This window comes from Poecilia reticulata, chromosome 5 (genome assembly GCF_904066995.2).
Source record: "Poecilia reticulata chromosome 5, P_reticulata-male-v2, whole genome shotgun sequence".
NCBI classification, from domain to species: Eukaryota; Metazoa; Chordata; class Actinopteri; order Cyprinodontiformes; family Poeciliidae; genus Poecilia; species Poecilia reticulata.
The window spans coordinates 23,384,106-23,411,023 of NC_088834.1; the positions used below are offsets into that span (position 1 = coordinate 23,384,106).

General features: G+C 39.7%; 1 protein-coding gene across 6 annotated transcripts in view; it reads right to left on the reverse strand.

Annotated features, from left to right (window-relative positions):
• The window catches only part of cita (citron rho-interacting serine/threonine kinase a), a 42,692-nt gene that overhangs the window by 9,744 nt on the left and 6,030 nt on the right, over positions 1-26,918 (reverse strand). For 2 of the 6 annotated variants that reach the window (XM_008409420.3, XM_008409417.3), the window contains exons 6-38: positions 26,060-26,202; positions 25,680-25,773; positions 24,659-24,865; positions 24,405-24,558; positions 23,171-23,360; positions 17,633-17,738; positions 16,895-17,038; positions 16,614-16,733; positions 15,808-15,978; positions 15,303-15,356; positions 15,162-15,215; positions 14,770-14,910; positions 13,711-13,836; positions 13,241-13,336; positions 12,908-13,024; positions 12,300-12,409; positions 11,927-12,101; positions 10,337-10,534; positions 10,042-10,095; positions 9,610-9,807; positions 8,632-8,825; positions 8,375-8,510; positions 6,334-6,438; positions 6,080-6,220; positions 5,761-5,868; positions 5,478-5,670; positions 4,692-4,853; positions 3,632-3,655; positions 3,095-3,232; positions 1,752-1,932; positions 1,565-1,656; positions 1,315-1,419; positions 331-500 (exon numbers count right to left, since the gene is read on the reverse strand). In XM_008409420.3, the coding sequence (XP_008407642.1) occupies positions 331-500; positions 1,315-1,419; positions 1,565-1,656; positions 1,752-1,932; positions 3,095-3,232; positions 3,632-3,655; positions 4,692-4,853; positions 5,478-5,670; positions 5,761-5,868; positions 6,080-6,220; positions 6,334-6,438; positions 8,375-8,510; positions 8,632-8,825; positions 9,610-9,807; positions 10,042-10,095; positions 10,337-10,534; positions 11,927-12,101; positions 12,300-12,409; positions 12,908-13,024; positions 13,241-13,336; positions 13,711-13,836; positions 14,770-14,910; positions 15,162-15,215; positions 15,303-15,356; positions 15,808-15,978; positions 16,614-16,733; positions 16,895-17,038; positions 17,633-17,738; positions 23,171-23,360; positions 24,405-24,558; positions 24,659-24,865; positions 25,680-25,773; positions 26,060-26,202 (4,401 nt within the window). Of the gene's footprint in view, positions 1-330; positions 501-1,314; positions 1,420-1,564; positions 1,657-1,751; positions 1,933-3,094; positions 3,233-3,631; positions 3,656-4,691; positions 4,854-5,477; positions 5,671-5,760; positions 5,869-6,079; positions 6,221-6,333; positions 6,439-8,374; positions 8,511-8,631; positions 8,826-9,609; positions 9,808-10,041; positions 10,096-10,336; positions 10,535-11,926; positions 12,102-12,299; positions 12,410-12,907; positions 13,025-13,240; positions 13,337-13,710; positions 13,840-14,769; positions 14,911-15,161; positions 15,216-15,302; positions 15,357-15,807; positions 15,979-16,613; positions 16,734-16,894; positions 17,039-17,632; positions 17,739-23,170; positions 23,361-24,404; positions 24,559-24,658; positions 24,866-25,679; positions 25,774-26,059; positions 26,203-26,918 lie in introns of all 6 variants that reach the window. The other 4 variants (XM_008409419.3, XM_008409416.3, XM_008409421.3 and 1 more) reach the window with 3 other exon arrangements.

The window sequence follows — 26,918 nt, forward strand, 5'->3', positions numbered from 1 at the left end:
TATTCACAGAGGAGGACAACAAATAGGTACAAGATGAAAATATTGAACACATGCAAAGAGAAGAGAGAGAGACAGAAAGGAGAGAGAAAAAAAGTGAAGATGTTGGGCTGATGAGGAATCAAAAGCATCTTAATTCTTTTTTTTTTCCAAATTTTGCCCCCAACAAGACTAAGATCTTTGGATTTGGTTAAAATTGGTCTAATGTTAAGAAACCAAGGACTGGTTTCACACCTGTTGTTTACAAAAGTATTTACATATTGAGCAGAACAAAATCTTAAAAATAATGTATGAATATTTAAACTTATACTTATATGACAAAATTATACTTACCGCCTCAGCTTCTGCTCTGTCTTTAGACCCGCGGCTACTGACCACGACAGACTCCAGCACTGCCACCCAGCGCTGCTTGTCAGGGAAGCTGGGAGCCATGAAGTAGAGGCACTGGCCCGGCCAGCATGTGGTGTGGGGATGGGACTCCAGCTTCAGCACGTATGGGATGTCTGAGAACAGGCACAAAAAAAAAGCAATATATATATGTATATCGAGAGAGAGAAAGATTCTAAAAATCAGACACTCAATATAAATGCTCAAATGACAGAATACCTTTAAAAAAATATAAATGTAATTTCTGGTGAGGAGAAAAATATAAATAGGAAACATCCACATTTATTGCCACTTGAAATGGCTAAATCTCACAGGCGCATCATGTCAGGAGTAAATGGTCAGAACATAATTACTCAAGGAGGTTTTCCCTGTGTATGAAAGCATAGAAGAGTTTAGGCATGAAATTTTGAAACTCCGATTTCACTGTGTATAACAGGGTGCTTGTGGAAATTGTGACCTCATTCGTAAAAAAATAAAAAATAAACAAAATAGAGGTGATGTAGAACTGGACCTTTGAAACAGGTTGTCTGAAATCCCTTAAATTTCTCACAGATGAAAGTTTAGATGGCTACAATAAGCTTTAACCAAAATTAGTAAAATGATCAGTAAGGCAGCAGGTTGTCCCAATTTCTTCCTCATTCAGAATACAAACTTTCATTGCTAACTTTTGTTTAAGGAGCCAAACAAGGTAAGAGTTTAATGATCAACTAACTAATTCACTATGATTTTTTTAATTAGATATATACAAGTTTACACATCAATATTTGAAGATTTCTCAAAAAACATACAAAACACAGGTAGTTGTTGGTATGGCCTCATTTTTATTTTTTTTTACAAATGCCGTAGTGAAAAACATTGAAACCAGAAAATGACAAAATGAAAAACTTTAGATATTTTTTCATCAGCAGAATTAACTGTAGTTTTTCTTACCCGACTTGGCCGTGTTGATAAGCTCAGAGGCACCAACGGCTCCGTGAACTGTGACCTCTCCATCACCTAAACACAGCTCAAACTCCTCCTCAGCCTTTAGAGAGTCTAAAAAAATAAAAAATAAACAGATGTTGTCTATACAGGAAAACCTGAACTTAAATTATAACATCATTATAATTTGAACAGAATTATCTTTCTTTAAAAATGTAATGCATAGAAAAAAAAACAACAACAACAAACAATTGTTGACCTTCTGCAGGTTCAATATCGAAGACTGATAGTTTGGTTCCGTCCAGAATCACATATTTCCTCTCCCATCCTTGCTGGCCGCGTTTGCCATTTCTATCCAGTGAAATATGAAGGTTTAAACTATTTATTACTGCTGTATAAAACATTCAGAAAAGCTGTAAAATACCTGTACTGGGGAAGACTATTACCTAGGCTGCTTCATCCATCCCTCGAGACGAACATGCCCAGTGGCCTCCTTCATTTGCAAAGCGGGTGAGTTTGTCTTTTCTCTGCACAGAGCCTCTGAGAAGTGAGTGGCATACTCAGCTGGCAGACCGCAGGTGGCCGGCAGACACGGGGAACACTTGGGGTGGCACAGGGTGTGGCACTCTGCAACGAGACAGAAAGAAGGATGAAAAAAGCCTTTAAAACAGCTCACCATTACATTAAAATAACCCCAAGATCCAGTTTCGTTACCAAAAAGAATCTAGAATAATCCTCTCTGAATATTTAATCATCCTTATCAGAAATTGTAGAGTTCATTTAAACTGTACAGTTTCCTGGCACAGACTGGCCTTTTAAATATAGTCCATAAACTTGGTTTTAGCCTGTGGCCATTCCTGAAGCCTAATGTGAGCCTGACTTATCCACTCCAAACCAGTTTTGCCATGGTTTAAAAATCAGTGTCCTGTTAAAACGACCGACGGTGGCCAAATTTCAACCATCTGTCCCTCTCCGATGAAAAGAAGCTGGTGAGAATGAATGACGGACTGAAAGCTGGTTGCTGGAGCCTCAGAGAAGACAGCTTGACTTCAACTTGATCTGTGGAGAACAGACTGGCAAGATGGCCCTTGGAGAAAAAGTTTCATGGTCAGACAAGGCAGCATAGCCACAATAACAAAAGGTGTCTGCAAGGAAGGTAAGGCTTTCAAACTTCAGAACAGCACAAAAACTAAAATTTTCTCCAAATCACTCTACTTCACCTCAAATCAATAACTATATGGTGGGCAATATCGGCTGTTCCAGTCAGACAACGAGAACAAATTTATTAAAACGACCGAGGAGACAAAATGACTGGAAATGTGTGGACTATTTCTGTTGAGTCCTTGGCAAAAAAATCTGGTAAGAAGAGTGATCAAATAACCAGCTGGAATTATACCAGAGTCCTGCTGACTGCTACACTTTAGTTTTTTTCTACACATTGCTAAGGGAAGTGTGTTTAAACATTAGTGGAGGGTGGATGTATATATGTAATCACACCAACACACCCCCAAAATGTTTAAGATATTCATCCCAATGAATGGGGTACATGCAAACAACTCCAGGCCAGTAGTCAATTAATCAACTTGGACACTGTTGTCTTTGTTATTGTCTTTTCTAAGACAATAGCTGTGAAACCAATGATCCTAGCCAGGAAGAAAGAAGCAAGATTAATCCATCTAAAGGCTGCGTTTCAAGAATGATCCCAGTATTTTTGTTATTTCCTGCCAATAAAGTGTCCCCGGAAATATTTTTATGTTCCATCTGTGCCACTGAAAATCACGATACAGACCTAAACAAGTGGCAGCCTGCCGTCCAAAGTGAACAGTGTCCAGGCAGACGGCACATTTGGCAGCCCTCATGTTGAGGCCGACAGTGAAACGATGAGGAATGTTGTGGTGCATTCTTTCCTTCACACGGCGACCAAATTCTGCAAAGCAAACAGGGGAGAAAAAAAATTATGCAGAGATAGAAGTTACTGATATGAGGCAAAGTGGTAAATAACTGCGAGGATCAGTAAAGATTTGCATCAGATGCATTATTTTCAAGCACAAGAAGGCGTTTTAAGGAATGGATTTGGAACTGGGCCTTAAAACAGTCAAACTAAAAATCAGATTGCACATGCTAGTAAGCATGAAATGTATTTAAATGCTCCTGAGTGAAAAGCCACCCGTCCTACACAACACGTCTTCCTGTCTCGAGAAAGAAAGCCATCTTTGGTCAAGTTAGACAGTGGAACAGATGAACGCAGCGAGAGCGGAAAGTTTCCACACAGTGCAGCATGCTGGCATCGGAGGTGAGCTCAGGCGTTTGATGGTGGCTAACTTACTTTCAAACGTGACCCTCCTCTTTTCTGTGAGGAACAAGAGGGAAGAGACACAAAGAAGAAAGTGGTCTAACAACAGCTAAATGCAAGCAGAAACACACGGACACCAAGAGCCTGAATCACAAAGCAAGAGCAACTAATTCTGCCCAGTTTCTTCCGTAGATGTTTGCCGATTGGGTTGGTTTGTTCCGAAACATAGGAAGTTCTTTTATTCAGTGAATTTCTTTATACTGATGTGAAAATTTTCCAGGTGATTGTTGAGCCGTTTATCAGTTGTAGCTGGGATTCACTCAACCTGCAACCAAGCTATGGTATAAGCAGCAGTGGTTCAGTTTCCATGGCAACGACTGCATCAATAATGTGTTTTCGCTTTAAATTAGAAGACAGCCTGGATTATTTAAAAGCAACCCAGCTTTTGTATGGCTTATCTACGTTTCTCGCTTCTTTGTGATCTTAAAATTTGTAACAATTCTAACAAAAGTTTTCACATATAAAAAAAATAGTCTCAGTTTAATATAAATACTTTTGAATCCCACACATAATTAAACAATTATTTCTATTTATGCACTAAAATCATGTCTCCAGAGATTTTAAAATGAGGGGAAAGAACAACAATGAACTAAATTTGTTGGATTGTGAGCGGTGCCCACAATTTTTTGTGGGTAGCAAAACCACGAGTTTCCCTCCCGATATAGGAGAGCAACTACTTCCCGACGTAGGAGAAGTAGTTGCTCTGTTACATACAGCAAAACTGTTACAACCGTACCTGGATAGTCAATTAAATCTGATACCGTTTTGTTCACACCATGTTCATTTGCAAGGCAGTCTCAGTTTAGCCTGGTTGTTGCTTTGTGAAAACGGCCGTTGAGAGAACACATACAGAACAGGACACGGACAAAAGAGGTGACCAAACAGTCCATTTGTTAGCGTCAGGTTGAATGCGCCTGAGAGGGGAAACACATTAACCTCAGCACAAGAAACTCATGCCTCATATTTACACTGAGTAAGAGATCAACGCTGTTTGCTTTTTTTATTTATTTTGGTTACGTTTCGTCCGACTAACCTTCAGGTGTAGACGTCTCCTTGCAGCGAGTGGAGGGGTTGAGCAGGCTGCTGGGGTTGGGCTGATGCTCTGGAGATTTGACGATGGCCGACATGAGGATCTGGTGTCGAGCCTGAGCTGGCGTGGAAGGAGCCACGTGGTCCTGGGCTTTGAAATGAGCCGCTGTGACACCAGATGCAAATACAACAATAAAATATAAGATCAGGAATTTGTGACTTTTAAAAGAAATTGGGAGACTGTTTGAAATAAGCCTTATTAGTTTTATTTTTGTTTTTTCTAATGCTACCAAGATACATTGTAGTAAAATAAAAAGTCAGTAAATTTAAGTTGGTCAATTAACGATGTATTATTTAGCATTAAAATAAACAATAATAATCATCCATAAAAAATTCTGATTTAAGAGGTTGCAGTAGAAAACATTGTTTTACTAGACGTGAATGTTGCAAATCATAAACGTAGCACTTCCTAAAATATCTCTAATGGTGTTCGAGTGGGATGTAAGAAATTGTCCTGTAATGACATAATTATATTCTATAAATTATTTAATAACTTTATTGTAATAAGTATGTGCAATTAATGAGAGGGAGAAGGAGGAGAAGAGAGTGAGAAGAAGAGAATGAGAGGAAGAACCAAAAGAAAGATAAAACTTTTTCTATAATTTGCAATAATTTAGAATTGATATTTATTTGGATATAATTATTACTACTATTAACCCTATTACTGCTATTATTACCATTGCTAGTATTATAAAGTAAAGCCCAGAGCTTTAAAGATGGCAGACTGTACCTTCTTCTCTGAGGGAGCGCAGCTCTATCCTCATCTTCTGTAGCGCCTCCTCCAGCTCTGCACACCTGGAGCGCTCCTTGTCCAAGGCCATTTTCATGTCACCGTACGGCATGGGGACCGCCGGCTGGGCCTGTTGAGCCAGAGCGCCATTAGTTGTGGTGCCTACATCTTCACGCCGCCGTCCAAAGATACCCTGTACAGAGGAGAAATGATAATCCACTTATTAGCTGACTGAGATCATTGTGGTACGATTCTGTAAACTGAAATATTTTCCTGTACCTACCTTCTTTTTTTTGGTGGGTTGGTCCATTTTGGCCTGCAGAAAATCAATGAGTTTGGTCTGCTGGGAGATGGTGCCCTCCATTTTTACTTTCTCATGGGAGTAGACAGCCTGTAGTACGGAAATCAGAGGCTCAGAGAAGGAAATGCCTCACAAGACTGCTTTGAAAAGAAGCCTGTGTGGGAAAACTAATCAGGATTTATAATCATCATCACTCTACTGAGACATTTTCGCTGTGGCTAATGTATCTAATAATTAGGAGCGTTTTCCTCTCCAGAGGGGATCGCATTTCATTTGTCTGAAGAGGTACAAAAGTGAGCACCTGTATATTTTCCAGCTGGTACTCCAGGTCTGTCCTCTCAGTTTTGAGCATGTCGGTTTGGTCCAGGGCATCCTGAAGGCCTTGAGTCAAACGGAAAATGTGGCTTTTCTGAAGGTCCATCTGTTGCTGCAGCTTTGCTTGCTGGAGGGGGGAAGGGCACCAATCACAAAATACAGTTAAAACTAAACCTTTCAAACCAATGTTCTTAATAGGCACAGACTTGTTGCTCTGGTTAATTGCTGGTGACTTTCTACCTCTTCCATCAGCCTCTGTTTCAGTTCCCTCTCGGTCTCCAGCTTCTGCTGCAAGCTGCGAGCGTTCATCTCCAGCATCGCGTGCTTCTTCTCCAGATCGTTGAGCTGCGACACAAGAAAGTTACAGACACGTTTCCCGAAAGAAAGCTACAATGGCTGACGAAGCCAAATTTACCGATACCAAAGAAAGATCCGAGCTTCTAAATTTCATAAAGATAAAAATATGTTACAAAAGTGGAGAAGATCAGGCAGTTCACACTGGAAGATTACACATTATAATGACCTAATACTGATGGTATTCTGATCCAGGTAGACATAACTATGGAAACAGTTTATTTGTTGTATTTAAATGACGAACATGAGTTTGCTCACAAGACGGAATAATTGACTGCACATTCATCAGATCACTTTGATCATAAATATTACGCTAAACAGTATTTCCAGAACAAAGACAGTAATGGGGCTAGCGCTGAAACGATTCCTTGAGTGATTCGAGTACCTCGATTATTAAAATTCATCGAGGAAAATTGACCTGCCTCGAAGCTTCGTTAATTTATGTTTTATCATTTAGCGCACCGTGTTTCAGCCGGAACATTATTTGCGTTGTGCGGAGCTCTGACTTCTGCCTCTGAGTTGTTTACGGAAGCTACGTGTTAGCGGCATAACGTCCAATCTTCAGGTTCGTCCCGTGGGGATTTTACTGATTGGTGATAATTCCGGGTTTTCATCGTTTTTGTGGGACCAATAAACATCCTTAAAATGACCGGCGCGATGCCGGCAGTTCGGCAGCCTTTCTGCTCCGGAGCTGCTGGTTGAACGGCGGGAAGAAGCTGAGGAGGATTTATACAGGTGAGCGGAGAGACTGAACACGGCGGGCGGCTGAGGGTTGATGCTTACAGGGTAAGAGCAGCTTTACGGACGAACCGCACAATAAACTTATATCATCCCGGTCTGAACAAACGGGAGGCGGAACATGGCTGGTAGATGAGTTTCTGAACGGAGGAGCCGTAAATATCCCGTATTGCTCAAATGTGGAAAAAATAGACTGATGTTGATATCCGATAGTAACACTGGTATTATGAAAGATTTACCAGTATATTATTTCATAATTGTTTTTATCCGATTACTCGATTAATCGCAAGAAAAATCTATAGATTACTCGATTATTAAAATAATCGTTTACAACAGCCCTAAATGGGGGTATAGTTTTTCCTAAAATATTAGATTGGTGTCTTTTGGAAAGGGACAGAACTACATGCTTTATTTATATTGGCTTCAACAAGCCTCTAGCATAATTCTGGCTGGATATTTGTCCACTTTTCTAATTAGAAATGAGCTCACATAAAATGAAGGATTTCCTGGCACAGACTGTTTGTACATTTAATTCATAATATTTTAAGTTATCCATAAAAATCACAAGCCCAATCCTGGCTGCATTCACTCTGGAACCAGTTTTTGATGAGTTAACGATCATTGTCCTGTCTGAAGAACCAAAACTGTGCCCAAAGTTTCAAACCTCCAGCAATATACACACTCAGCATCACTTCTGTCCTTTGGTTTATTTGGTCAGGGAGTTAAAAAATAACACAAAACGTGACTTCTGGAGACTAAAATATGTCTCCAGAAGTCATTTGACTCATGTCTGTGGGCAGCTGTAAACATCTGTCGAACTTCAAGAGACTTGTTTGTTGATAACCACTTTCACAGTCCATGCTAATGTTTAACTGGCCCAGCAGAGGCTACTAAGACTTGTTTTCACTTATCTTACAGGTATTGCTGGTTTAAAGCTTTGCTTGTTCGTAGGTTGTGCTTGAACATCTGAGTGAATTATCGTTCTTCTAAGGCAAACCGTTTAGATTCCATAGTAAAACGTGGGACATAATGCGATATTCCAACAGGGAAATGCATCCAAAAAAGCCCTATTCCTACAGGCACTGCATTTGCATGCATCTGTCACATAAAATGTGCATGATTTAGAAATAAATCTATACCGTAAGGAATATAGTGAAGTGAATAAAGTGAAGACAGACAACATACTTACAGTGTCAGACAAACTTTCAGCTTTCAGTCTTTGCTCCTTCAAAGCCTGCTGTAACGCCAGTATCTCGGCCTTATGCTCCTTAACGGCCAGTTCCACTGCCTGACGAGACTCGGTGCTGCGCTGCTCTGCACGAAGCCTGTGATCACAACCAAAAAATTGTCTAGTAACATTGAAAAGTCTAATATATAAAGAGAATGACATTATTAAATTGTATGTTAATGTGAATTAATAAAATTTTAAAAGAAAAACAGTTTTACCTGTTCTGCTTTTCGTTATCCAGTAGTCTTTGCAGGTCTCTGGTCCGTCTCTCTGCTTGGTTTTTTTCGTCCTCCAGAGCTCCTCTCCATGCCTCCCACTGTCTCTCTTTCTCCAGCAACTCGTCGTTCAGAGACTCCAGCTCCACCACCTGCTCCTCCAGCATGCTGCATGTTGTCTTCAGTGTCTCAATGTTCTGGGAGGATAAATTTAAGAGAAAAACACAGTTTGTCAATATTATGCCATTATTCACTTTACTTTCGCTTTAAATGCTGTCATGTCTCACAAGGTTTTCATGTTTCATGTTTCATTTCATGTTTAGCTTAATATTAATCTTTTTTTATGTCTAAATGTATAATTTTAAATATATATTTTAAATTGAAATACATTTCAATCCTCACCAGCTTGGATTGAAATCCACACCATGTTAAGTGGTGGTTCCTGCAGATTTTACAAACTCCAATTTATGACTTTTTAAGACCATCGTGAATTAAATTTAAGACCTTAATCGCGACAAATTTACAAAAGAAGATTGCATATTTATACACATATGTAATCTTACATACATATATACATATGGGTATATATGTATGGGGGTTGGCAATAGAAGCGAGTTAGTGGCAAAGATGGATGTAATTAACGAACTGCAAATAAATTTGCATTTACAGATGACAGACGCAACAAAGCTGACAAGAGTTTATTAGCAGCTAGTTAGCGGTAGCGTCAACAGCCTCGAATCACAGAATACAATGAAGATGTCTGCGTGTGACTCAAACTTTCGCCTTACAAAAAAGCCCCAACATTAAATAGTCCTGCCACAACAAAGTTTAAGACCTGTGATAGTCATATTTGAGGCCAAATTCCATTTTTATTAATAAATGTAAAACATTTCATAGCGTTGATTTTAGATATGTGAATTTAAAACTTTGTCAGGCTGCAGGACATGCTGTTAAAAGATAACTTAGTTGCTGTCATTTAACCTGTTTCTGGTTGTTGAGGTGCATCTCCCGGTCAGCCACCTCTCTCCTGAGGCGGTCCACCTCCTGACTGAGCTGCATCTTATCCTCCCTCTCATCCGACGCTTCATCGAGCTGTTTTGATAAGTAGAAGTTTTGGCGGTTCAGCTCGGCATTCTCCTGACTCAGCTGCGTGAGCTGCTCCTCCAGGTCAGTGATCACCTGAGGCAAAACAAACAGGTGGAGGCGTTAACCCCATGCAGATAAGTGGTCGTAATAAATAAATATTTTTTGTTGCTGTGCTAAAATGCAACTCGATGCACCACAACTATTTTGCATCTGTAATGAGATCCCGAGTAGATTAGTTATTTCTTACACATACTGCACAAATCTTATGGCAAACGTTTGATAGTTGTGACCAGACAAGAGGAAAATAAAGGCAGTGTCAGCACTTACTGAGCAACTGTCCCTTAAGGCATCAAATTTGCGCTGAATATCGTCTCTGTGGTTCTGCAGAAAAAAGATGACGAAAATAGATATACAATGTGAAATTATGCAACTATTTTTTCTTTTAATAAATGGTGTTCCAGTGTAAAATTATCCTACAACTGCTTACATGGTTCTGAGTTGTCATAATGGATAAGGACCCAAGGCATTTTGCTGCAGGATATCTGCTCGCCTCTATGCCAAACTTACTGAGCAGCAACTTTCTGAGATATTGTCCTTGTCGGCTTGGAGTAGCGTCTCTTACCCTCAGTGCAGTGATTTCCTCCTCTGCCTCAGCAGTGGTCTCTTCCAGCTCCGTCTTCGCCTGCTGCAGCTGACTCTCCAGGGCGAGGCGTGCAGCCTGCAGGCTACTGATCTGGGACTCGCGCTCTTGAAGAGACAAGGTCAACTCTGACACCTGTCTCTTAATTTCCAGTTTCTCTTCTTCATGTTCAAGGCCCATCTGCATGGAAAACAATAAGACTTTTTAACAAAGAACTCAAATTTCCATCGTTTTCTGTTCTTTTCAGCCAGTTTCATGAAATTATGGCAGATACATCTACTGTTGTCTGGTTTAAAAAACAAAACCTGCAGAAAAGCTACAGACTGTGAAGAGGACAGACAGACAGACAGACAGAAAAAAATGAACAAATATTTGTCTCTATATTCCGTTTCCCTTTTCAAAACTTATTCAGCTTTAAAAACATTTAAATAACTATATTAAGTAAAAGTAAACAACAAGCCATATCGGCTGTTCCGTCAGAAAAACAGAGCTATCCTTCACTGGTTACTGGTCATCTTGCACTTTTGAAATGAGCTTTTATTTACCGAACTTAATGTGTACAATGACAAACCTACTGCTTTTGGGACGATCTTGTAAATTCAAAAAGAAACAAACTGACCTGAAGATAACAGATAACAGGAAGGCTGAATAGATTACCGTACAGTCTGCTTTCGTCATACTTTTTGAACAGTTTGTCTGTCATGGAACAAATTAAATTTGGAAATGTCATCCTGCTTGAAATCTCAAAGTTGACTGATGCTTACAATTATCAATTGTAATAATTCCTAGTATGGGACAATGAATGGAGTGTAAAATGTCAACTCCAATCATTTGGTCTTTGTAAAACAGAGCTTTGTTCATTTAAAAACAGAGACTCCTCTCTCAAGTACATGATTGGATACCGACTCTGCTCCTAATGTAAATACATAAAAGACAAAAAGGCTAACAAATATTTTCAATTCTTTTTAATATAGTTTCTAAAAAGTAATCCTCTACAATCACTATTGGTGGGTCACAACGGTACACAATCAGAAAGTCAGAAATGAGTCACAAAAATCTTTTCTAGGCTGGAATCTTGCAGATTCCTCTGAGAGAGGGCAGAGGAAATCTGTCTGCAAGCTAAAAGACAGCGAGGTGAGTATTTAGTGGCAGGCTGTGTATCTCAGTAGAGTGCGAGAAGGCAGAGACATGACAGCAGGCCGTCCGTCAGCAACATCTACAGACAAGCTCTCAATAAGAGAAGGAGACTAATTAGCGACTTTTTATCAAACTGTACAAAAAAATAAACAGCTGACTATTAGAATAAATTTTCCAGTCTCCCCTCAAGTTTTTGTTTGATTTTCATCCCTTCCTCATTTGTTGAAATCTGGCTAATAAATCAGCATTTTTTATAGTAGGGATTTCTCTCTAGACTTTTATCTATTGCTATATTTACATGAAAGCTACAGAAGAAGACTAGCTGATCAGCTCCTTAATCCTGTCACGATGCAAGGCTGGATTCTGTGCCGGTTTAAGTGAATGACTTAATCTTGAGCTTACAGATTTAGCACCGTTTGCCTCCTGTTGCCTTACCTCCCGCAGCCGACTCTCCAGCTCCATCAGCCGGGTTCTCCTGGTTTGCTCCTGCTGACTCATTTTCTCCAAGTGCTCCTCTAGTTTGGCATTCTGAGCCTCTAGCTTGCCTGCTTGAGACTCCAAGTAAAACTTTTGCTGACGAAGTTCTGAGATCATCTCCTCCTGGGCTTTCCTGCCAAGAAAAGGAAACACAAATGTGGCTATTATTTATTTGCTTGACTCATTTCTTAAGACAAAATTTCTTGAATGAGAATTCTGAGTTAAACATTTGAAATGATGAAGTCCAGCATTGTTTAGGCATATACTGGTGAAGACACTGGAGTAAAAATCTCCAGGAGAACAGCATGTGCTGGACGCTTCGTTCACTCACATATTCTTCTGGGTGTAGATGCTACTGTTGGCGGCCAGCTTGTTAGCCTCGGACAGCTCGGCGATGCGCTGCTCCAGGTTCTTCATCTTGGAATCCATGGCATTGATGGTCTGCAGTAGAGCAGGGATACAATTAACACCCGGCACATCAACGTCTAACAAACCCACTCACCCAATAGGTTTCTTGATCAGTTTGTGAATCAAAGTCATTAAGAATAACAGCAGATATTTAGCCAGCACATTTTTGTTTAAAGTTAGCATAATGCTAAACGTTTGCAAAGTCCTATTTGAATCCATTTAGCAGTGTTTGATCTGGGAAAGCTTCTTAACGACTTCCAGGCTAACACATTAACGAGATTAAAACTTAAGCCCGGGTTGTGTTGAGCAACAAGAACCATTCTGCCAATTAACTTGTCAATCCAGCTAGACTGCGATAAGAAACTACGGCGCTAGCAACCAAATTAGATATCTGAAGAAATAATCTTACAACCAAATCATTAGATGTTCCCAAATAGGCAAGTTAAGCACATGCAGGTCTTAACTAGGCAGACATAAGTAACCTCTGAATCCACTTCAGTAAAGAATTAGAGAAAGATTTTGTTGTCTTACAGCTTTCTGTTCGCTGATTAGTTTGCAGTTCTCTCTCGACTCGTCCTCCTGCTGCGCCCTTTTTGCCTCGAGGCTCTCCTTCTCGGCCATGTCTGCCTTCATCTGGGACTCCAGGACCTGGATCAGTCAGAGCCGGAAAATAGGAGACTGGTCAGATTATATCAAAGATGCTCACGCTTCATTTATAACCCGCTACAAGACATACTTCACGGCTTAACTATGAAACCTGGGGTGGAAACTATAAATGGGGCATTGTCAGGTTTTGCTGTAAAACGTGACGGCGACATTAATTGAAATTTTTTGACTTGAAAAGAAGAGGATTTTCTGTCTCACCTTGATCTTATCTTCAAAAAGCCTCTCCTTCTGAACCAGCTGAGTTTCCATCCTCTGAGCCGTTGACTGGGCATCCCTCAGGTTCTCCTCTAGTTCCTGGGGAAATTATGAACATTATAACAAAATCAGCAGTAACAATTAAGTCAGAACAATGCAACTAATAAATCCACTCTCACTCAAAATGACAGGAGAACTAAAACAAAGAAAGAAACTTGCATTAAAAAGCTGGAAATCCACAAGCTGACTGTAGCGGTGCCTATTCATGCTGAAAATGGTAAAATCCATAAATGTAACACCAAATCTTTTCAAACTATCAGCGAGCCTCGGCTCCCTACGTCCATTTCCTACATCCATTAATGACTGAGCCTTGACCATTATGGGGTTAGAAGGGTGGAAGGCGCAGGGCAGTTGGGAAATTAAGGGTGGAGTAGTGAAGAGTATTAATGAGCTTTAATCTAAGGCTCTCCCACCAGGATCTTTTCGGCCATCTGCTGGATCTGCTGAGATTTGGTCTGAATGTCATCTTTCAGCTTATTCTCCCGACGCTCCACCATCTCCAGCCTCTTTACTTGGTTTTCCAGGGTCTTCCTGCCCTCCTGCTTACACAAGAAGAACCACCCAGCAGAAAAAGTAAGTGCACAGAAAAGTGGCGATGATGACACAGAAGAATGGAAAGCAAACAAAAAAAACGAAACAGTGGAAGAAACTTGTTATGCAGCGTTAACAGTGAGTATTTATCATGACATCTATCATTTATCTTCAAAAATGTCTTGTCACGATAAGAATTTTGACTTCTGATAAATTTCAGCTACTGTAAAAATAAATAAATAAAAGACTAAAATTTTATTTTTTTACTATTTTGTCCGCTTTTTGTTCCAAAGTAGATCAGTAAATTCAAAAATCGTATTAAATGAAGTCCCAATGTGCAGTTTAGTGATAAAAATCACACTTCTTTAAGTGGCGGCTTGAAGAAGTCCATTTCAAATAGGAATGTTTTCCAAACAGTATTTGTACAAAAGTTGTGCCTTGAAGTTACATAAAAAAAGAAAAAATGGTATCATAAAATACTGTGATAAAATTCCAAGTCCATATCTACCTTAATACAGTGCCTTGTAAAGGTTTAAAGACCCCTTGAACTTTTTCACAACTCGTAATATTACAAACACAAACTTTGTTATATTCCAATTGGGATAAGAGACCAACACACAGACCGCGACAGACCAGAATCATCCTATCTGGCTAGAAAACCTTCTCCCATGTTTGCTGTGCTTCTAAATAGTTTACGGCCATTAGGAGTTTTTTTTTTTTTAACAGTGACTTCTTCTGGTCACTAATCAAAACATGCCAGGCTTGTGGAGTAAACAGCAGCTGGCTTTTCACCTTTCTAGATTCCTCAACCTGACCTGCCAATCTCTGCACCTGCTCAAGAGTTCTCAAATGGCTTTTCAGCTTTTCTTCCTGACCGTTACTCGCCTTCTCCAACGAGTAATGCTCGGCACTGTGTAGTTCATACAGATTTAGGCTGGTACCTCCGTCTCTCTCAGACGACGCTTTAAAGTATCACTGGAGTCGGTTTTCCCCCGCAGGCGCTCCAGATCCCGCTCCAGTCGCTCTTTGGCCTGTCGGACATTCTGCAGCAGCTCCGTGGCTTCTGTGCTCGCTTTCACTGCCTGGGGAAAAATCAGAAGGTCAAAGGCTGCTAATGTGTCCCAAGGCAAGCATCTTGATATGCTCTTCCAAACCTTACCCATGGAGGTCGAAGAAAGAAAAAGAATAAATAGAGAAAAGCTACTCCTGAATAAGCTGAGTTCTATGGCAAAATGCAAATCTGACAAAGCTCCTTGCATCCTTACATTTTTGCAACGTGCCCAGAACATGCGTTCTTTGTTTGAGAAAAGGGAAACAATACAGGTAAATTTACCTTAGACAGTTTGTCTTGGAGCTCTTGGATTTTCACCTGCTGTTCAGAGTTGGTCTACGAGAAAGCAAAGAGTGAATTTACTGATCAAATTTGATAACTTCAGATTTGCAAAAATAAACAGCAGCCTGATTCCTCATTTACCTTCTCGAGTTTGGAAAGAAGCTCCTCCACTTCAGCTTTTCCCTGCTCTTTAGCCTGAAAATGAATAACAATACAGGTTAATCAACATTTCCTCACTGAGAACACAGCTTACTGTTAAATGATGGACTTCTGAGAAATACAAAGGATTTTAGTGAAATTTATCATATGAATGACTATATTTATTACCCAACAGAAATGCCTCCACAGATATCAATACAGTAGTGTAGTTTTGATCTTATAAACTACTTTTAGTTTATACTGAATTAATCCAGGAGCTATCAAGCACTGGCAGAAAAGTGAACATCATGGATCTGCAGTTTTGCTCCAATGCTCAACATGAGGAACACCTTCATTGTTTCATTTGCACAATAAGCAAATATCAAACTACTACAGTACATAATGAGTGCAAATAACTGAAGGGAAAACAAGGATTTAAAATTGAGGATGCTTTAGATAATTTATAGATCTAGTTTGTTTTGATTAAAAAATAATTAAATAAATAAACCTTTTGGATTCTCTGCTGGTACTCCACTGCTTTTCGTTTAAGTTCCTCGCTTGTCTGTCTGGAGTCTCTCAGCTCGGCTTCGTAGAGGTCGCTGCGACGCCTTGCAGCTGAAAGGTCCTCTTCCAGCTGCCTGATGGTCACTTGCATCTCCTCCAGCTGGGCGTGGTACTCCTGAGGAGCAGCGCACGTGATGGTGAATAATAACGAGGGGCAAAAAAAATGAAGTTGAAGATGTTAATGTCCATTTAGTTGTTAAAAAATGATATCTCAATGGGTCCAGAAATCATTCCATTTTTCCAGATTTGTTTTTTAATTAAAAAAAAGAAATAAAATTATGGGATCATTTCAAGTGGGGCAAGACACTGCTGATTTACTAATCGAACATCTATATGGATTCAGATCGTAGTTATTTGTGGTTTGCCTCTGCATATTTTACATGCATCTGGTGATCTGTTACACATGAAGACCTGGTGTGTTCGAGCCAGTGTAATTACTGGGTGTCCCCCTGACCCCTGTATGGTGGCTGGGAGAACCTCTTGGTCAATTGCTCATGTTTTGAACCTTGCAGGGATGCCATCTGCTCTGATGACCTTTATGAGTGTCGGCCACCCAGAGGGGAAGCCCCGTCTGTGTAACAGACACACAGAGGGGGAAATATTATCTCACTGCTTCCTCACTCACTCTGCTATCAAATATGGCTTAAAATAAACCCTGAAAATTTACAGTAGACTTGGAAAAGATTTCAATGTTGTGAGTGGGAAAATGAAACCTTCTTGGGGTTTTTTTCCCCTCCCCCCATGACATACTTGTTCCTTAATTTCTTGCAGCTTGTTGCTCTGTTCTCTTATGTCGTGCAGCAGCTGCATGGCCTTATCGTCCTCTCTGGAGACCTCGACGCGTGCCTCCTCCAAGCTCCGCTTCAGGCTCTGCAGACACATGCATGCAAACACAAGGTCCAATCAACACGGTCGGTGGTGTAAAAGCTGCACAGATGTCTGAATGAGCAATCACCCCTTTAACAATGGCACATTCAAACGTTCTCCGGCAGCCTACCAACACATCTGAATGAGCTGGTAGTATGACTCACACTGCACTCAGTAATGTAGGTGGCGAGGTCTTGCTCCAGGATGCTTCTCTGCGTCTCGGACGCCTTCAGCTCCACATCCTTCTGGTGGAGCACTGACTCCAGGTCAGTCATTTTGCGCTGGAACCTGGAGATTTCTTGCTCCATCTTAACGCAAAGAAGACACGTTATATTCCACGCCTTCAAGCGAAGGTTGATAATTTAAGCCAATAAAAAAAGAAAGAAACTGTGGTTTTATGCTCAGACTGTGAAATGTGACATACGCTGCATGAAAATAAAAATGAACAGCAATATGTTACGTGTGCCAACTCGCACTTGGCCGGTAAAGCTTATTCTGATTCAGATTATAAGCGATTTCTCTGACCCATCGCACCACCGTCAATGCCACAAATTACAAAGCTGTGATGTTGTACAAACAAAAAGATTATCTTGGCTTATTGAAGCACAAACAGAAGCTTTTCTGATCTGTGTTAAGCCAGTCTGCCAGAATAAACACGACGAGTCTGGTAATAAAACCCACATTGTTGGGTCGATTTTGTTCAAAATCCAAAACGTGCAAACAGAATTTTACAGTTTCCAATAAGGAATTAGTCGTTTTGGTTTGCATGAAATTTCTTTTCAGAGGATGCTTACAATACAGTTCTGGAAAGAAAGCTTTATTTAACAAATCTCCGATGAGAATGAATGCTTTAGTGTCAATAAACTGTGATGAAATATAAAAATATGGCTTTGCTCTCCTACCTTATGGCATTTGTCTTGAGTTTCCTGTAATTCTTTGCTTTTTAGATTAAGCTTTTTTTCCATGGAGTTGGTCTTAGCAGGTGAGTTGAGGCCTGCAGACACTGACCTGAAATAACAGCATATCAAGAGAGTCCTTAGTGGACTGAAGAAAAACACAGGTCCTTCAAATTAGCTGCAGAACACACTGCAATAGTAGAGAGATATATCGGCATTAACATCGGTATCGCCTGATTTTAGTCTTTTCTGAGCATATCAGGATCGGCCCAAAAGGTAAACGTGGGTGGATAATGATAACAAAATAAACTGAGGGGTGGCAGTGGCTCAGGAGGTAGGGCTTCATCCTGTAACCTGTGAGTTGCCGGTTGGAACCTTAAAAAAAAAAAAAAAAAATCAAAAGTCAATCCTTCTAATTAAATTATTTTACTACAGTAACACCCAATGTACTGCATTGTGTGGTTCAATGCATACTAATGCATTTTACTCATCATTTTAAGTTGTTTTTCTGAAGAAGAAAAATATTACCCTAGGGTAGTTACCCTCTAGGGTAAAACTTACAAGGGTAAAACTTGTAGATGTACAATTTATATTGCATTCTGCTTGACTATAAATTTAAAGGTTTAAATATACTTTAAGACTGATCTTCAAATTTTGTCATGTGTGCTTGTTTTATATTTAAATTCAGTTTACAACCTACAGTATATATGCATTTATTGCACCATCATTGTTAACTCTTTGCAAAGAGAGAGAGCTGTTATAATCTTAAGGGGATACAGATTTTTAAGAAACCCAAATTCAGAACCAGTTTGAAAAAACGATGTACCTCTATTCAAGGAGTCAAATTGTGGAACGACTTACAAAATGATGTTAAAAATGCCAAATCATTGTACATGTTTAAGAGATTGTTAAAGACTGGATTTTTGAAGAAGTATGACATAGCATAAATAAAGTGAGCTCATATTAACGTTATTATATTGACATAGACGACTGACATTGTTTTTTTTTTTTTTGTTGTTGTTGCAGAAGATAACCATTTTTTCCCCCTTGTTTTGATTCAGAGTTGAGAAAAAAGGGGCAGATATTATAAGATTTTTTTCTTCTTTCTGCTGCCTTTCATTTCATTTTGTTTTAAAACTTCAGATGTATCTTTGAGATGTATTTTTTAGTATACCAAAACATGTGTTAGATTGTTTTTTTTTTTTTTGTTTTTTTTTTGTACTAAATGAAATGAATGAATAAAATAAACAATAAACAATAAACAATTTATGTAATGGCAAAGGAAATCACAAAACCTAAATGCATCTTAAATTAATTAAAGTTAAGATCAAGTCTAGTAAATGTGATTCAGCCCAAGTCACATAAGGCTGGCAGCCAAGCCTCGATTCTGTCCAGAAATTATTGCACCATCATTGTTAAAGCTCCCTTAAGTAAGAGGAAGGACACACACATTATGACAGGAAGGCTTTATAATGCTGTAATAAAAATTATAATGCAGACACAAAACCCACCATCGAAAATAAACATCAAGGTTTGCCTTGAATCACTTCTTTCCATTTAGAGGCACATCGAGTCCAACAATAACACTCCTGCCAACAGTTTGGGTGAGATGAATGAAAGCCTTTGAGAGGAGAGAATATCATCTATTTTCTATTCAATATGGTTTATTCAGTACAAAAACAAACTGCAAGGAAGAAAAATAAAGAGAGATGCAGGCATGAAAATATTTTCTCTTTCTCTCACTAAATAACGTGACAGAGAAAATTTTGATTGCGTTGTTGTTTATCATGGGTCTACCCATCTTTAACTGTGCAGTGAGTTTAACATTTCTTATCTTTTCTGACTAGTTTCCTGTGGAGCATTAAGAGCACGCAGTTGATGCGGTTTAATCTGCTGTGCCGGAGACAAAACGGCTTCTGGAATAAATGAACAAGCCTTTATGAATGAGTTTACAAACACAGCAAAAGGATCTTTAACAAAGTTGACTCAGCCTGAGTCACCGTGTTAAAAATAACACCACAAAAGCAATCCCTGCTCTCTGTGCTTGCTGCAGTGAGGAGAGATCCCCTTGAAACATATCAATACATGGAGCATACACTACATAATATAAAGCAGAATCCCCCACCCACCCACTCACATTGAGCTGTGCTATATAAAGACTGAAACGCCACATCAGTCACTTATTTCACGGGAATCCTGATTAAAACTGAAAGCCAACAAGCAGCAAACATAATTATGTTAGGAATTCACTTATCTCACTGCTGTTTAGTTGAATAGTTAAAAGAGGCTGTGTGGACAAACACTGTAGTGATTAAAAAGCTATCCAGTTGAGGTTTTCAGGGTTGGGGCCTATTGTTTTTCCTATCCATCTGTCACACAAGTGACAAAACGTCAAAAGGAAGACAGATATCATTCTCATCACATTCAGACTCCTTCCTGCACATTGAAAATGAGTACGGGTGCAAACCCTCTGCAGCTCTAGCATGTTGTAGGAAGAGAGAAAAAATAAATACCAAAAAATGTACAGGAGAGAAAATACTAGAGCCCTCTGTAAAGAACATGATGGTTGTCATTTCTTTGAACTGTGGCTGAAAAATAAATGAGGACTCAGAGCAGACCGCATTACTGAGGGGAATCGATAAAAGACAGGAACAGGAGGAAGGTATGTATGTTTAAGGCTTATTAGCATTGATCTGGTGTATACATGGAATATATTTATGACGCAAGAGAAATATGAATATGAAGAAAAGCCACGTAAAAGGCACAAGGTTCTAACAGCAGCTAGAAATCAGGATCAACAAAGCAATGTGTGCTTTGTTGAGTCTTGGAAATCAGTTTTATGCAAATTTCTGATCATTTGCCTTTTTCCCCCCAAAGCAAAACAGTCTAAACAACACCTATCCATAAAGGCATGCATCATCTGGTGGCAAAAATCAGTCATTATTTACCAATATTACCATATTTATCAACAAAGATGATGAGGAACAACTTAGTATTGCTTCAATTAAATTTAACTCTCATTTTATACTTTCAAAACCGTTACTTCTAAATGTCTATATAATAAAAGAGCATTTCTTACAGAAAATTGTGAATTAATGAGTGAAATGCATAAGATCTCCAAAACAAGGATCAGGACTGATCTGGCAAACAATATCAAGGTATACTAAGGTTTTATGGTTAAAATTCACAACAATTAGAATTAGAAGGCTGCATGAAGTTCACAGTATTGAAGTTAAGCCCCTCCTTCACTTGTTGCTGCACATTGCCTATCTGCCGACTGAATAATGTCGACCGATAGGCTTTTAGCAGATTGGAGAAATCTCTGGCTGTCAAAAACATAGAAGATTGTGGTACAGACACTGAAGGAGAACCAGCCAATGCCATAGGTAAAGTGCCTGCTGGGAAGCTACGATCAACATGCCTGCTAAACAGCTGTCTGCAGAGTGGCTACCTGAGCAGACAGCCTGACTAACTAAAAGCCAATTTCAGCTTAGTCCACTTATGTTGTATAAAGATATAACATTCTGTGCTAGGGCTGCACTTGTTTCTGTCACTCTGTGCGACCTTTAACATTTTGGGCAATGTCATTTGTATCCGATGTGAACATCTACTGCTGTGACAGTCCCTTGGGATATGAATATTGCACACACTTGTATTGTGATGACGATATAGTTGCGATGTATTTTGCAGCCATTTTTATTCAATAAGCACCAACTTTAAATGTAGCAGGTATTTAGCTTTGAAAGGTTTTATCAACATGACAAATACCTTATAAATGAGTTTTACTTCCTCCCCCTATAATATTCGAGTGGGGCAACTGGTGCTAAGAGGTAAGTCTGAAAGCTCCACTTAATGACAGGATATCAAATCTTCCAACTGTCCTCAGCAGATATCTCCAAAACTGTGGGCATTAGCTGCCAACAAAGCTCACTACAGAGTAACCTTACACCATGTTATAGCTTTGGATGAGAGTTAAATGGTCAGCTAAATGAATATAACTTATCCTCTGGAGACTTTGAATAAAACTTTTACACCCTGCCAGCCATCTGGCATCATTCAGGGAATTCTAATAAGGAGCTGTCAACGTATCATACTCTCAACCTAAGTGTTAGATGACAGACCAGAAAGACTTTCTACTCTACTCTAGTCAATCACAATCATCAGTAGACAAGAGAAACTCCTCAAACCAAACACATTACAGATACACTGACGAGCACAGAATATAATGAAATGTAACAATGATTTCTTGGCAGCAGGCAACAGAAGGCTTCTCAGAAACATGAGGCAAGCTGTGGAGGAGATTTTTGTTGTAGAGTTTTCCTAATGAGGAGTCGGGCAATCAAGGTCAAAAAGAGTGAAAAGCAAATAAATCATGACTGGAAACCCCAAAACACATGATTAGCATTTCATTATGCTTGATTCTTGGCTTATTTCCCTATCCCTTTTTTTTTTTGGAATTGCAATGAAGATTGTGGACATGCATATGCATGCACCCACACGATACTGAAAGATTGTTAGGGTTCTGGGCTTCTCTTTGTCAAAACACCGCAAACAAAACGACTGGCTTCAGTTAAAAAGCTCTAGCAGATGAGTGATGTTATAACAGCAAGGGACAGAGACATTAGAAGAGGGAGAAAACAAGAGGAGGAGATAAGACTGGTAAAGATGGGGGTGGGGGCTGAAGAGAGGAGGGAAAAAAAAACATCACGGTAGTAACCATAGAAATAGATTTTCTCCCCCAATCTGAGCTCTCAGCCTTTTTTTTTTCTGTCTAATCTGCTAACGCTTTTTCTTCCCTTTCTGTTGCTGCTGCTGTCATGATCCGCAGTCTCTCCAGCACCATTAACCGGTGAGAGCACTGGCCCAGGGAGGGGGCTAGAGAACTGAAACCCGTCCTCCTGCTTTATTATCAGAGGTTAAGAAGCCAAATACCATAAAGATAAATTACATCCCCAAGCTTGGGCTGTTAAAAGTCAGGAGCTCATTATGTCTCACAGGGAAACGGTGAAACCACAACAACGGCAGCGACGGTGGGAGTGTGCCTGTGTGTGGGGTTCCACGTCTCAGCAAACCTCATTGACACACTCAGCCGCATACCAATCAGTGTTCATGGAAAGATAACGCAGCCCAGCATCCTCTGGTTCATTTATTTTATCTGCCTACACATCGGATGAACCATGTGTGGTTGCAAAACACACAAAACAAGAAAGAAAAATAGAAATCACGAGAAAAAAACATAAGAAATGAGCTCTGATTCTGTTCTTGTTTTAAACATCAAATAGACAAATTAATTTTAAGCCCCAACAGGCAGAAAACTATTGACATAGACAAGACCAGATGCCCAGGCCACAATGCTGGGTCACCTGAAGAGGGCTACCAGCATATTATGAAGCCCAACAGCAGCAAAACAGCCAGTGTTAGTATGGGGGAACAACAAAGATGTTACAGGAGGCATATGCAAAGCAAATGATGATTACTGTGGATTCACTGTGAATTAAAGGGGAAGAGAAGACCAAAACATATCGGTAAACATGTAGCACTTACTCAGATTTGGCCAATGCTGTTAATGCTCTGCTGAAGAACCAGCCTAGAAAGGGCAGATCCTGGCCCCGGAAGCCTGCTGGCACAGCTCCTCGCTGGGTTGCTGAGGCTGGCCAGGGGGCAGCCTGCTCCGGCTCCTCAAAATTAGAGGTGTCATCCTCAGCATGCAACGCAGGAACGAAAGGCGGCGGAACTGCGAGAGTAAAAAAGGATGAGAGAGGAGGGAACAGGAGAGGGCAAGAAAAAAAAAAGGTAGTAAAAAAAATTATGTTTAAAAGAACAACACAAGGAGAAAGGAAAGAGAAAGGAAGGGAGGAGGAGCAGAGCGGTGGGAGCCTAGAGTGCGGCAAGTCGCGCGTTGATGCACATGCTGCCTGTGTTCCTCCCTCCTCCTCTCTCCTCCTTTCATACACATGCTCGCTCGCTCTCCCTCACTGCAGCAGAGCGAGCTAATCAGCTGGAGTCACAGCTGAAGCAAAAAGCTCCATCTGTGTTGAACTGTCAATAAACAAGGACTGAATATCCAATGCAAACATGTAAACATGAGGTACTTCTTAAACAGTGTTTTATATCAAGAAACATTTTTTTCCCTCAAATTGTATAAAGGTGTTTACATTTTTTTATATAAAATAATCAACATTTTTCAGTTTTCAAAAGTCTATCATAAATACTACTTGCAAAGAGGAAACCTTTCAAAAGAAAAATATATGACAAGAAAATTTTATGAACACATCAGATCTGATGAGCAAAACAAGATGAATTTGCTTACAACAAGTGTATTTAACCAGTAAACTGGGATATTGGTCAGACACATTTGACAGAAAATATATTTTCAAGGGTTAGAGTTGTGTTTTCTAAAAGCCTCTCAGCTGACGGCGTCGAACCGAACAAAAACAACAATGTTAAATCATCAGGCGTGTGCTTCCGCCACGGAAAGCCTGCTGGTGTAGCCTGCGTTCAGGATTTGTGCTGCGTCTGTTAAGAAGCAGATGAGTTGCAGATCTTCACCGTCAGCCTTCCTCCCATTTTCTCCCCTACAGAAGGAGCTGGCCCGCTGCCAACGGCTCACAGAGCCTCATTATTTTACAACTGAAAACGCCTTTCATAATGCAATTACTCTTTGTTGCTTGCCTACATCCAGAAGCACATAAACACACCTATAGAGAGACTAAGCATTTGTTCATATTGTCACTACGAGGCTGAAAACAGAGTGTCAGAAGGAGGGGATTCCCCCCACCTTGTCTTAAGTTGTTCCAGTCTACATTTGAGAAGAAGGCGTGACACCGCAGTCTCTGGTAGCCCAGACGCTCTCTCGCTCCACACAGCAAGCCCCGCACCAAGTCAACAAATTGCTTACTGGCATGAGGCTCTTCTGGAAACTGTAAGTAACGCTGGAGGCAAAGGAGATGGGCATTCAATAATTATTCATTACTTGACTAATATAATGACTAAATTAATTTTTTCTGTAAGTGATCACCATACCAGACATACCTGAAAATTAAGAATGTTGTTTATGGTCTTGGTAGATGTGGCATCAGAAAAAGGCGACTTGGCATAGATCATCTCATATGCAATAACGCCAAGGGACCACCAATCGCACTCAGCCCCGTAGGCGCTCTGAGAGCCGCCGTTTATGACCGTCAGGACCTCTGGGGACAGAAAGTCCTGGGTTCCAACAGGGACTGTGGCAGTGGCTACCTGGAAACATTTAGAAAATACTTCAAATAGACAACTGTGGGTTACCGGTATTAAGACTAACCAAGGTATTAAAAAAATAAATAGTTTAAAAGCCGCAAATCTTTCAATCATACCGCTAATGTGGACTATACACTTAAATGCACAATTCTATATGGCCACAAATTTATAGAGTTTCAACATTTAAATTCTTTACATTTGAGTTCAAACTTAATTCCGAACCTGCCTGAATCGTATAATTTTACACTAAGTTATAAAGCAGCACACGTTCGTTTAAACTGGCCAAGATTTATCAAAAACAAATGTTTTTTATGACTGCACATTCAACATTTAATAGGATAGGACACAATTAAAGAATTACAGTTTACCAGAAAACAAATAAATACACCATGGCATTATTGGACTTCTTTTAGAAAATAGAAGAAAGAAAAAAGTCAAACTCAAATCAAACTAAATTCCACTTTTTATGTTTGCATATAAAATTTATTTTAATAAGAGTCAGAGTAAGGACTTTAATGCAGCACTTCCTGTGCTGCAGGATGCTGCCCACTCTCAGTCAGTCAGCTAAAAAATATGATACTATATTTTTCTTGTACTTACAGACCAACTGGCATGTTTGGAAATATTTCCATCTTGATAAAGTCAGTCAAAGCTGCTTTGAAACTCCATAAGGCAAAGTTATCCATAGGTTTTTAAACTTTGCGGTAATACTAGGAAACCTTTACTCAACGTTATCAAATTCCAAGGTCTCATTCAACCAACCCATTTCAGTGATGTCACTGTTAACACTGAAGTCAAGACCGTGTAATCTACTTACGGTTTTGTTTGCAGTCAACTTGGCAGCTGATCCAAAATCGGCGAGCTTAATGTGACCAGTCCGGTCGATGAGAATGTTCTCTGGTTTGACATCTCTGTAAGGAAATATTTTATAGGACATTTGATACTGCTTTTAAAAAGCTTTTTGTTGCCTCAGTACTTTAACAAGTCAACTACTCTAAGTTTAATGGAGCACATTAGGAAACATCAGCATTGTTTTTGTTTTTTTTTATACTTTATGCTGTCTGACTCGGACGTCAAACCAATTTAGTGAAAAACAAAGTAGCAACAACAACTCAGAAACTCTAGTGGCTCTTCCTTTTACCACACACTGAAGGGAAAGCAGTAAAGAGATGGATATAATAGCTTCGAGTGTCTAACCTGTGGACGTAACCCAGCTGGTGGACTGCCTGAATGGCTTCTACCAACTCAGCCAAATAAAACTGAGCCATTGACTCGTCAAATTGATCCTCGTATCGGTTCAGCAGAGACATCAGGTCACCGCCCGGCAAGTACTCCATGGCCTCAAGTCACACACACAGACAGACAGACAAAGTTGATAGAAAAGAACACAATAATAGAACACAAATAAAATATGATGCAATAAAATAAAACATTACATTTTAGAACTAGACAATATATCGAATCCCAGCCACAATTTCAAAGCGTGCAACACTGAGAACTACTTACATCTAATATTTGGTAGGATATAATATTTCAGGGTCCATCCGTTATGTTTGTAAATAACATATTTGGCCACTCTGATGGACTTTCACTTTCTTATATGCCCACACTTAATTTATATCATGAAACACCACTGTAATTAAACAGGCAAAAAAGATACTGAAGGACCCATTTAAAATCCTGTTAGGGGACTATGAACTACTACCTTCATGGATGTGTTACAGAGCAATCTACTGCACAAACAAACAATCATTTTAAACAATCTTTTCTTCCAACTTTTACTTCACTAGTTTTCATTTTTCTTTTTAAACTAATATTGTTACCGTTACAGATTGGTGGTTTTAACTGTTGTAACTTGCACATTGTCAGTTGTACCAGATATTTTCTGTTTGTTTTTTTGGTATGCATGTAACCTTGTAGTCATTGTACACCTGCCTCTCAATGAATGAGGTTTGGTGAGATGATGGCAAAGAAAAGGAGCAGTGAGGGGGGAAAATGGGTTAATCATGACTCGTATTGCCATTCTAGTATTCAACAAGCATGTCACATGTCATGT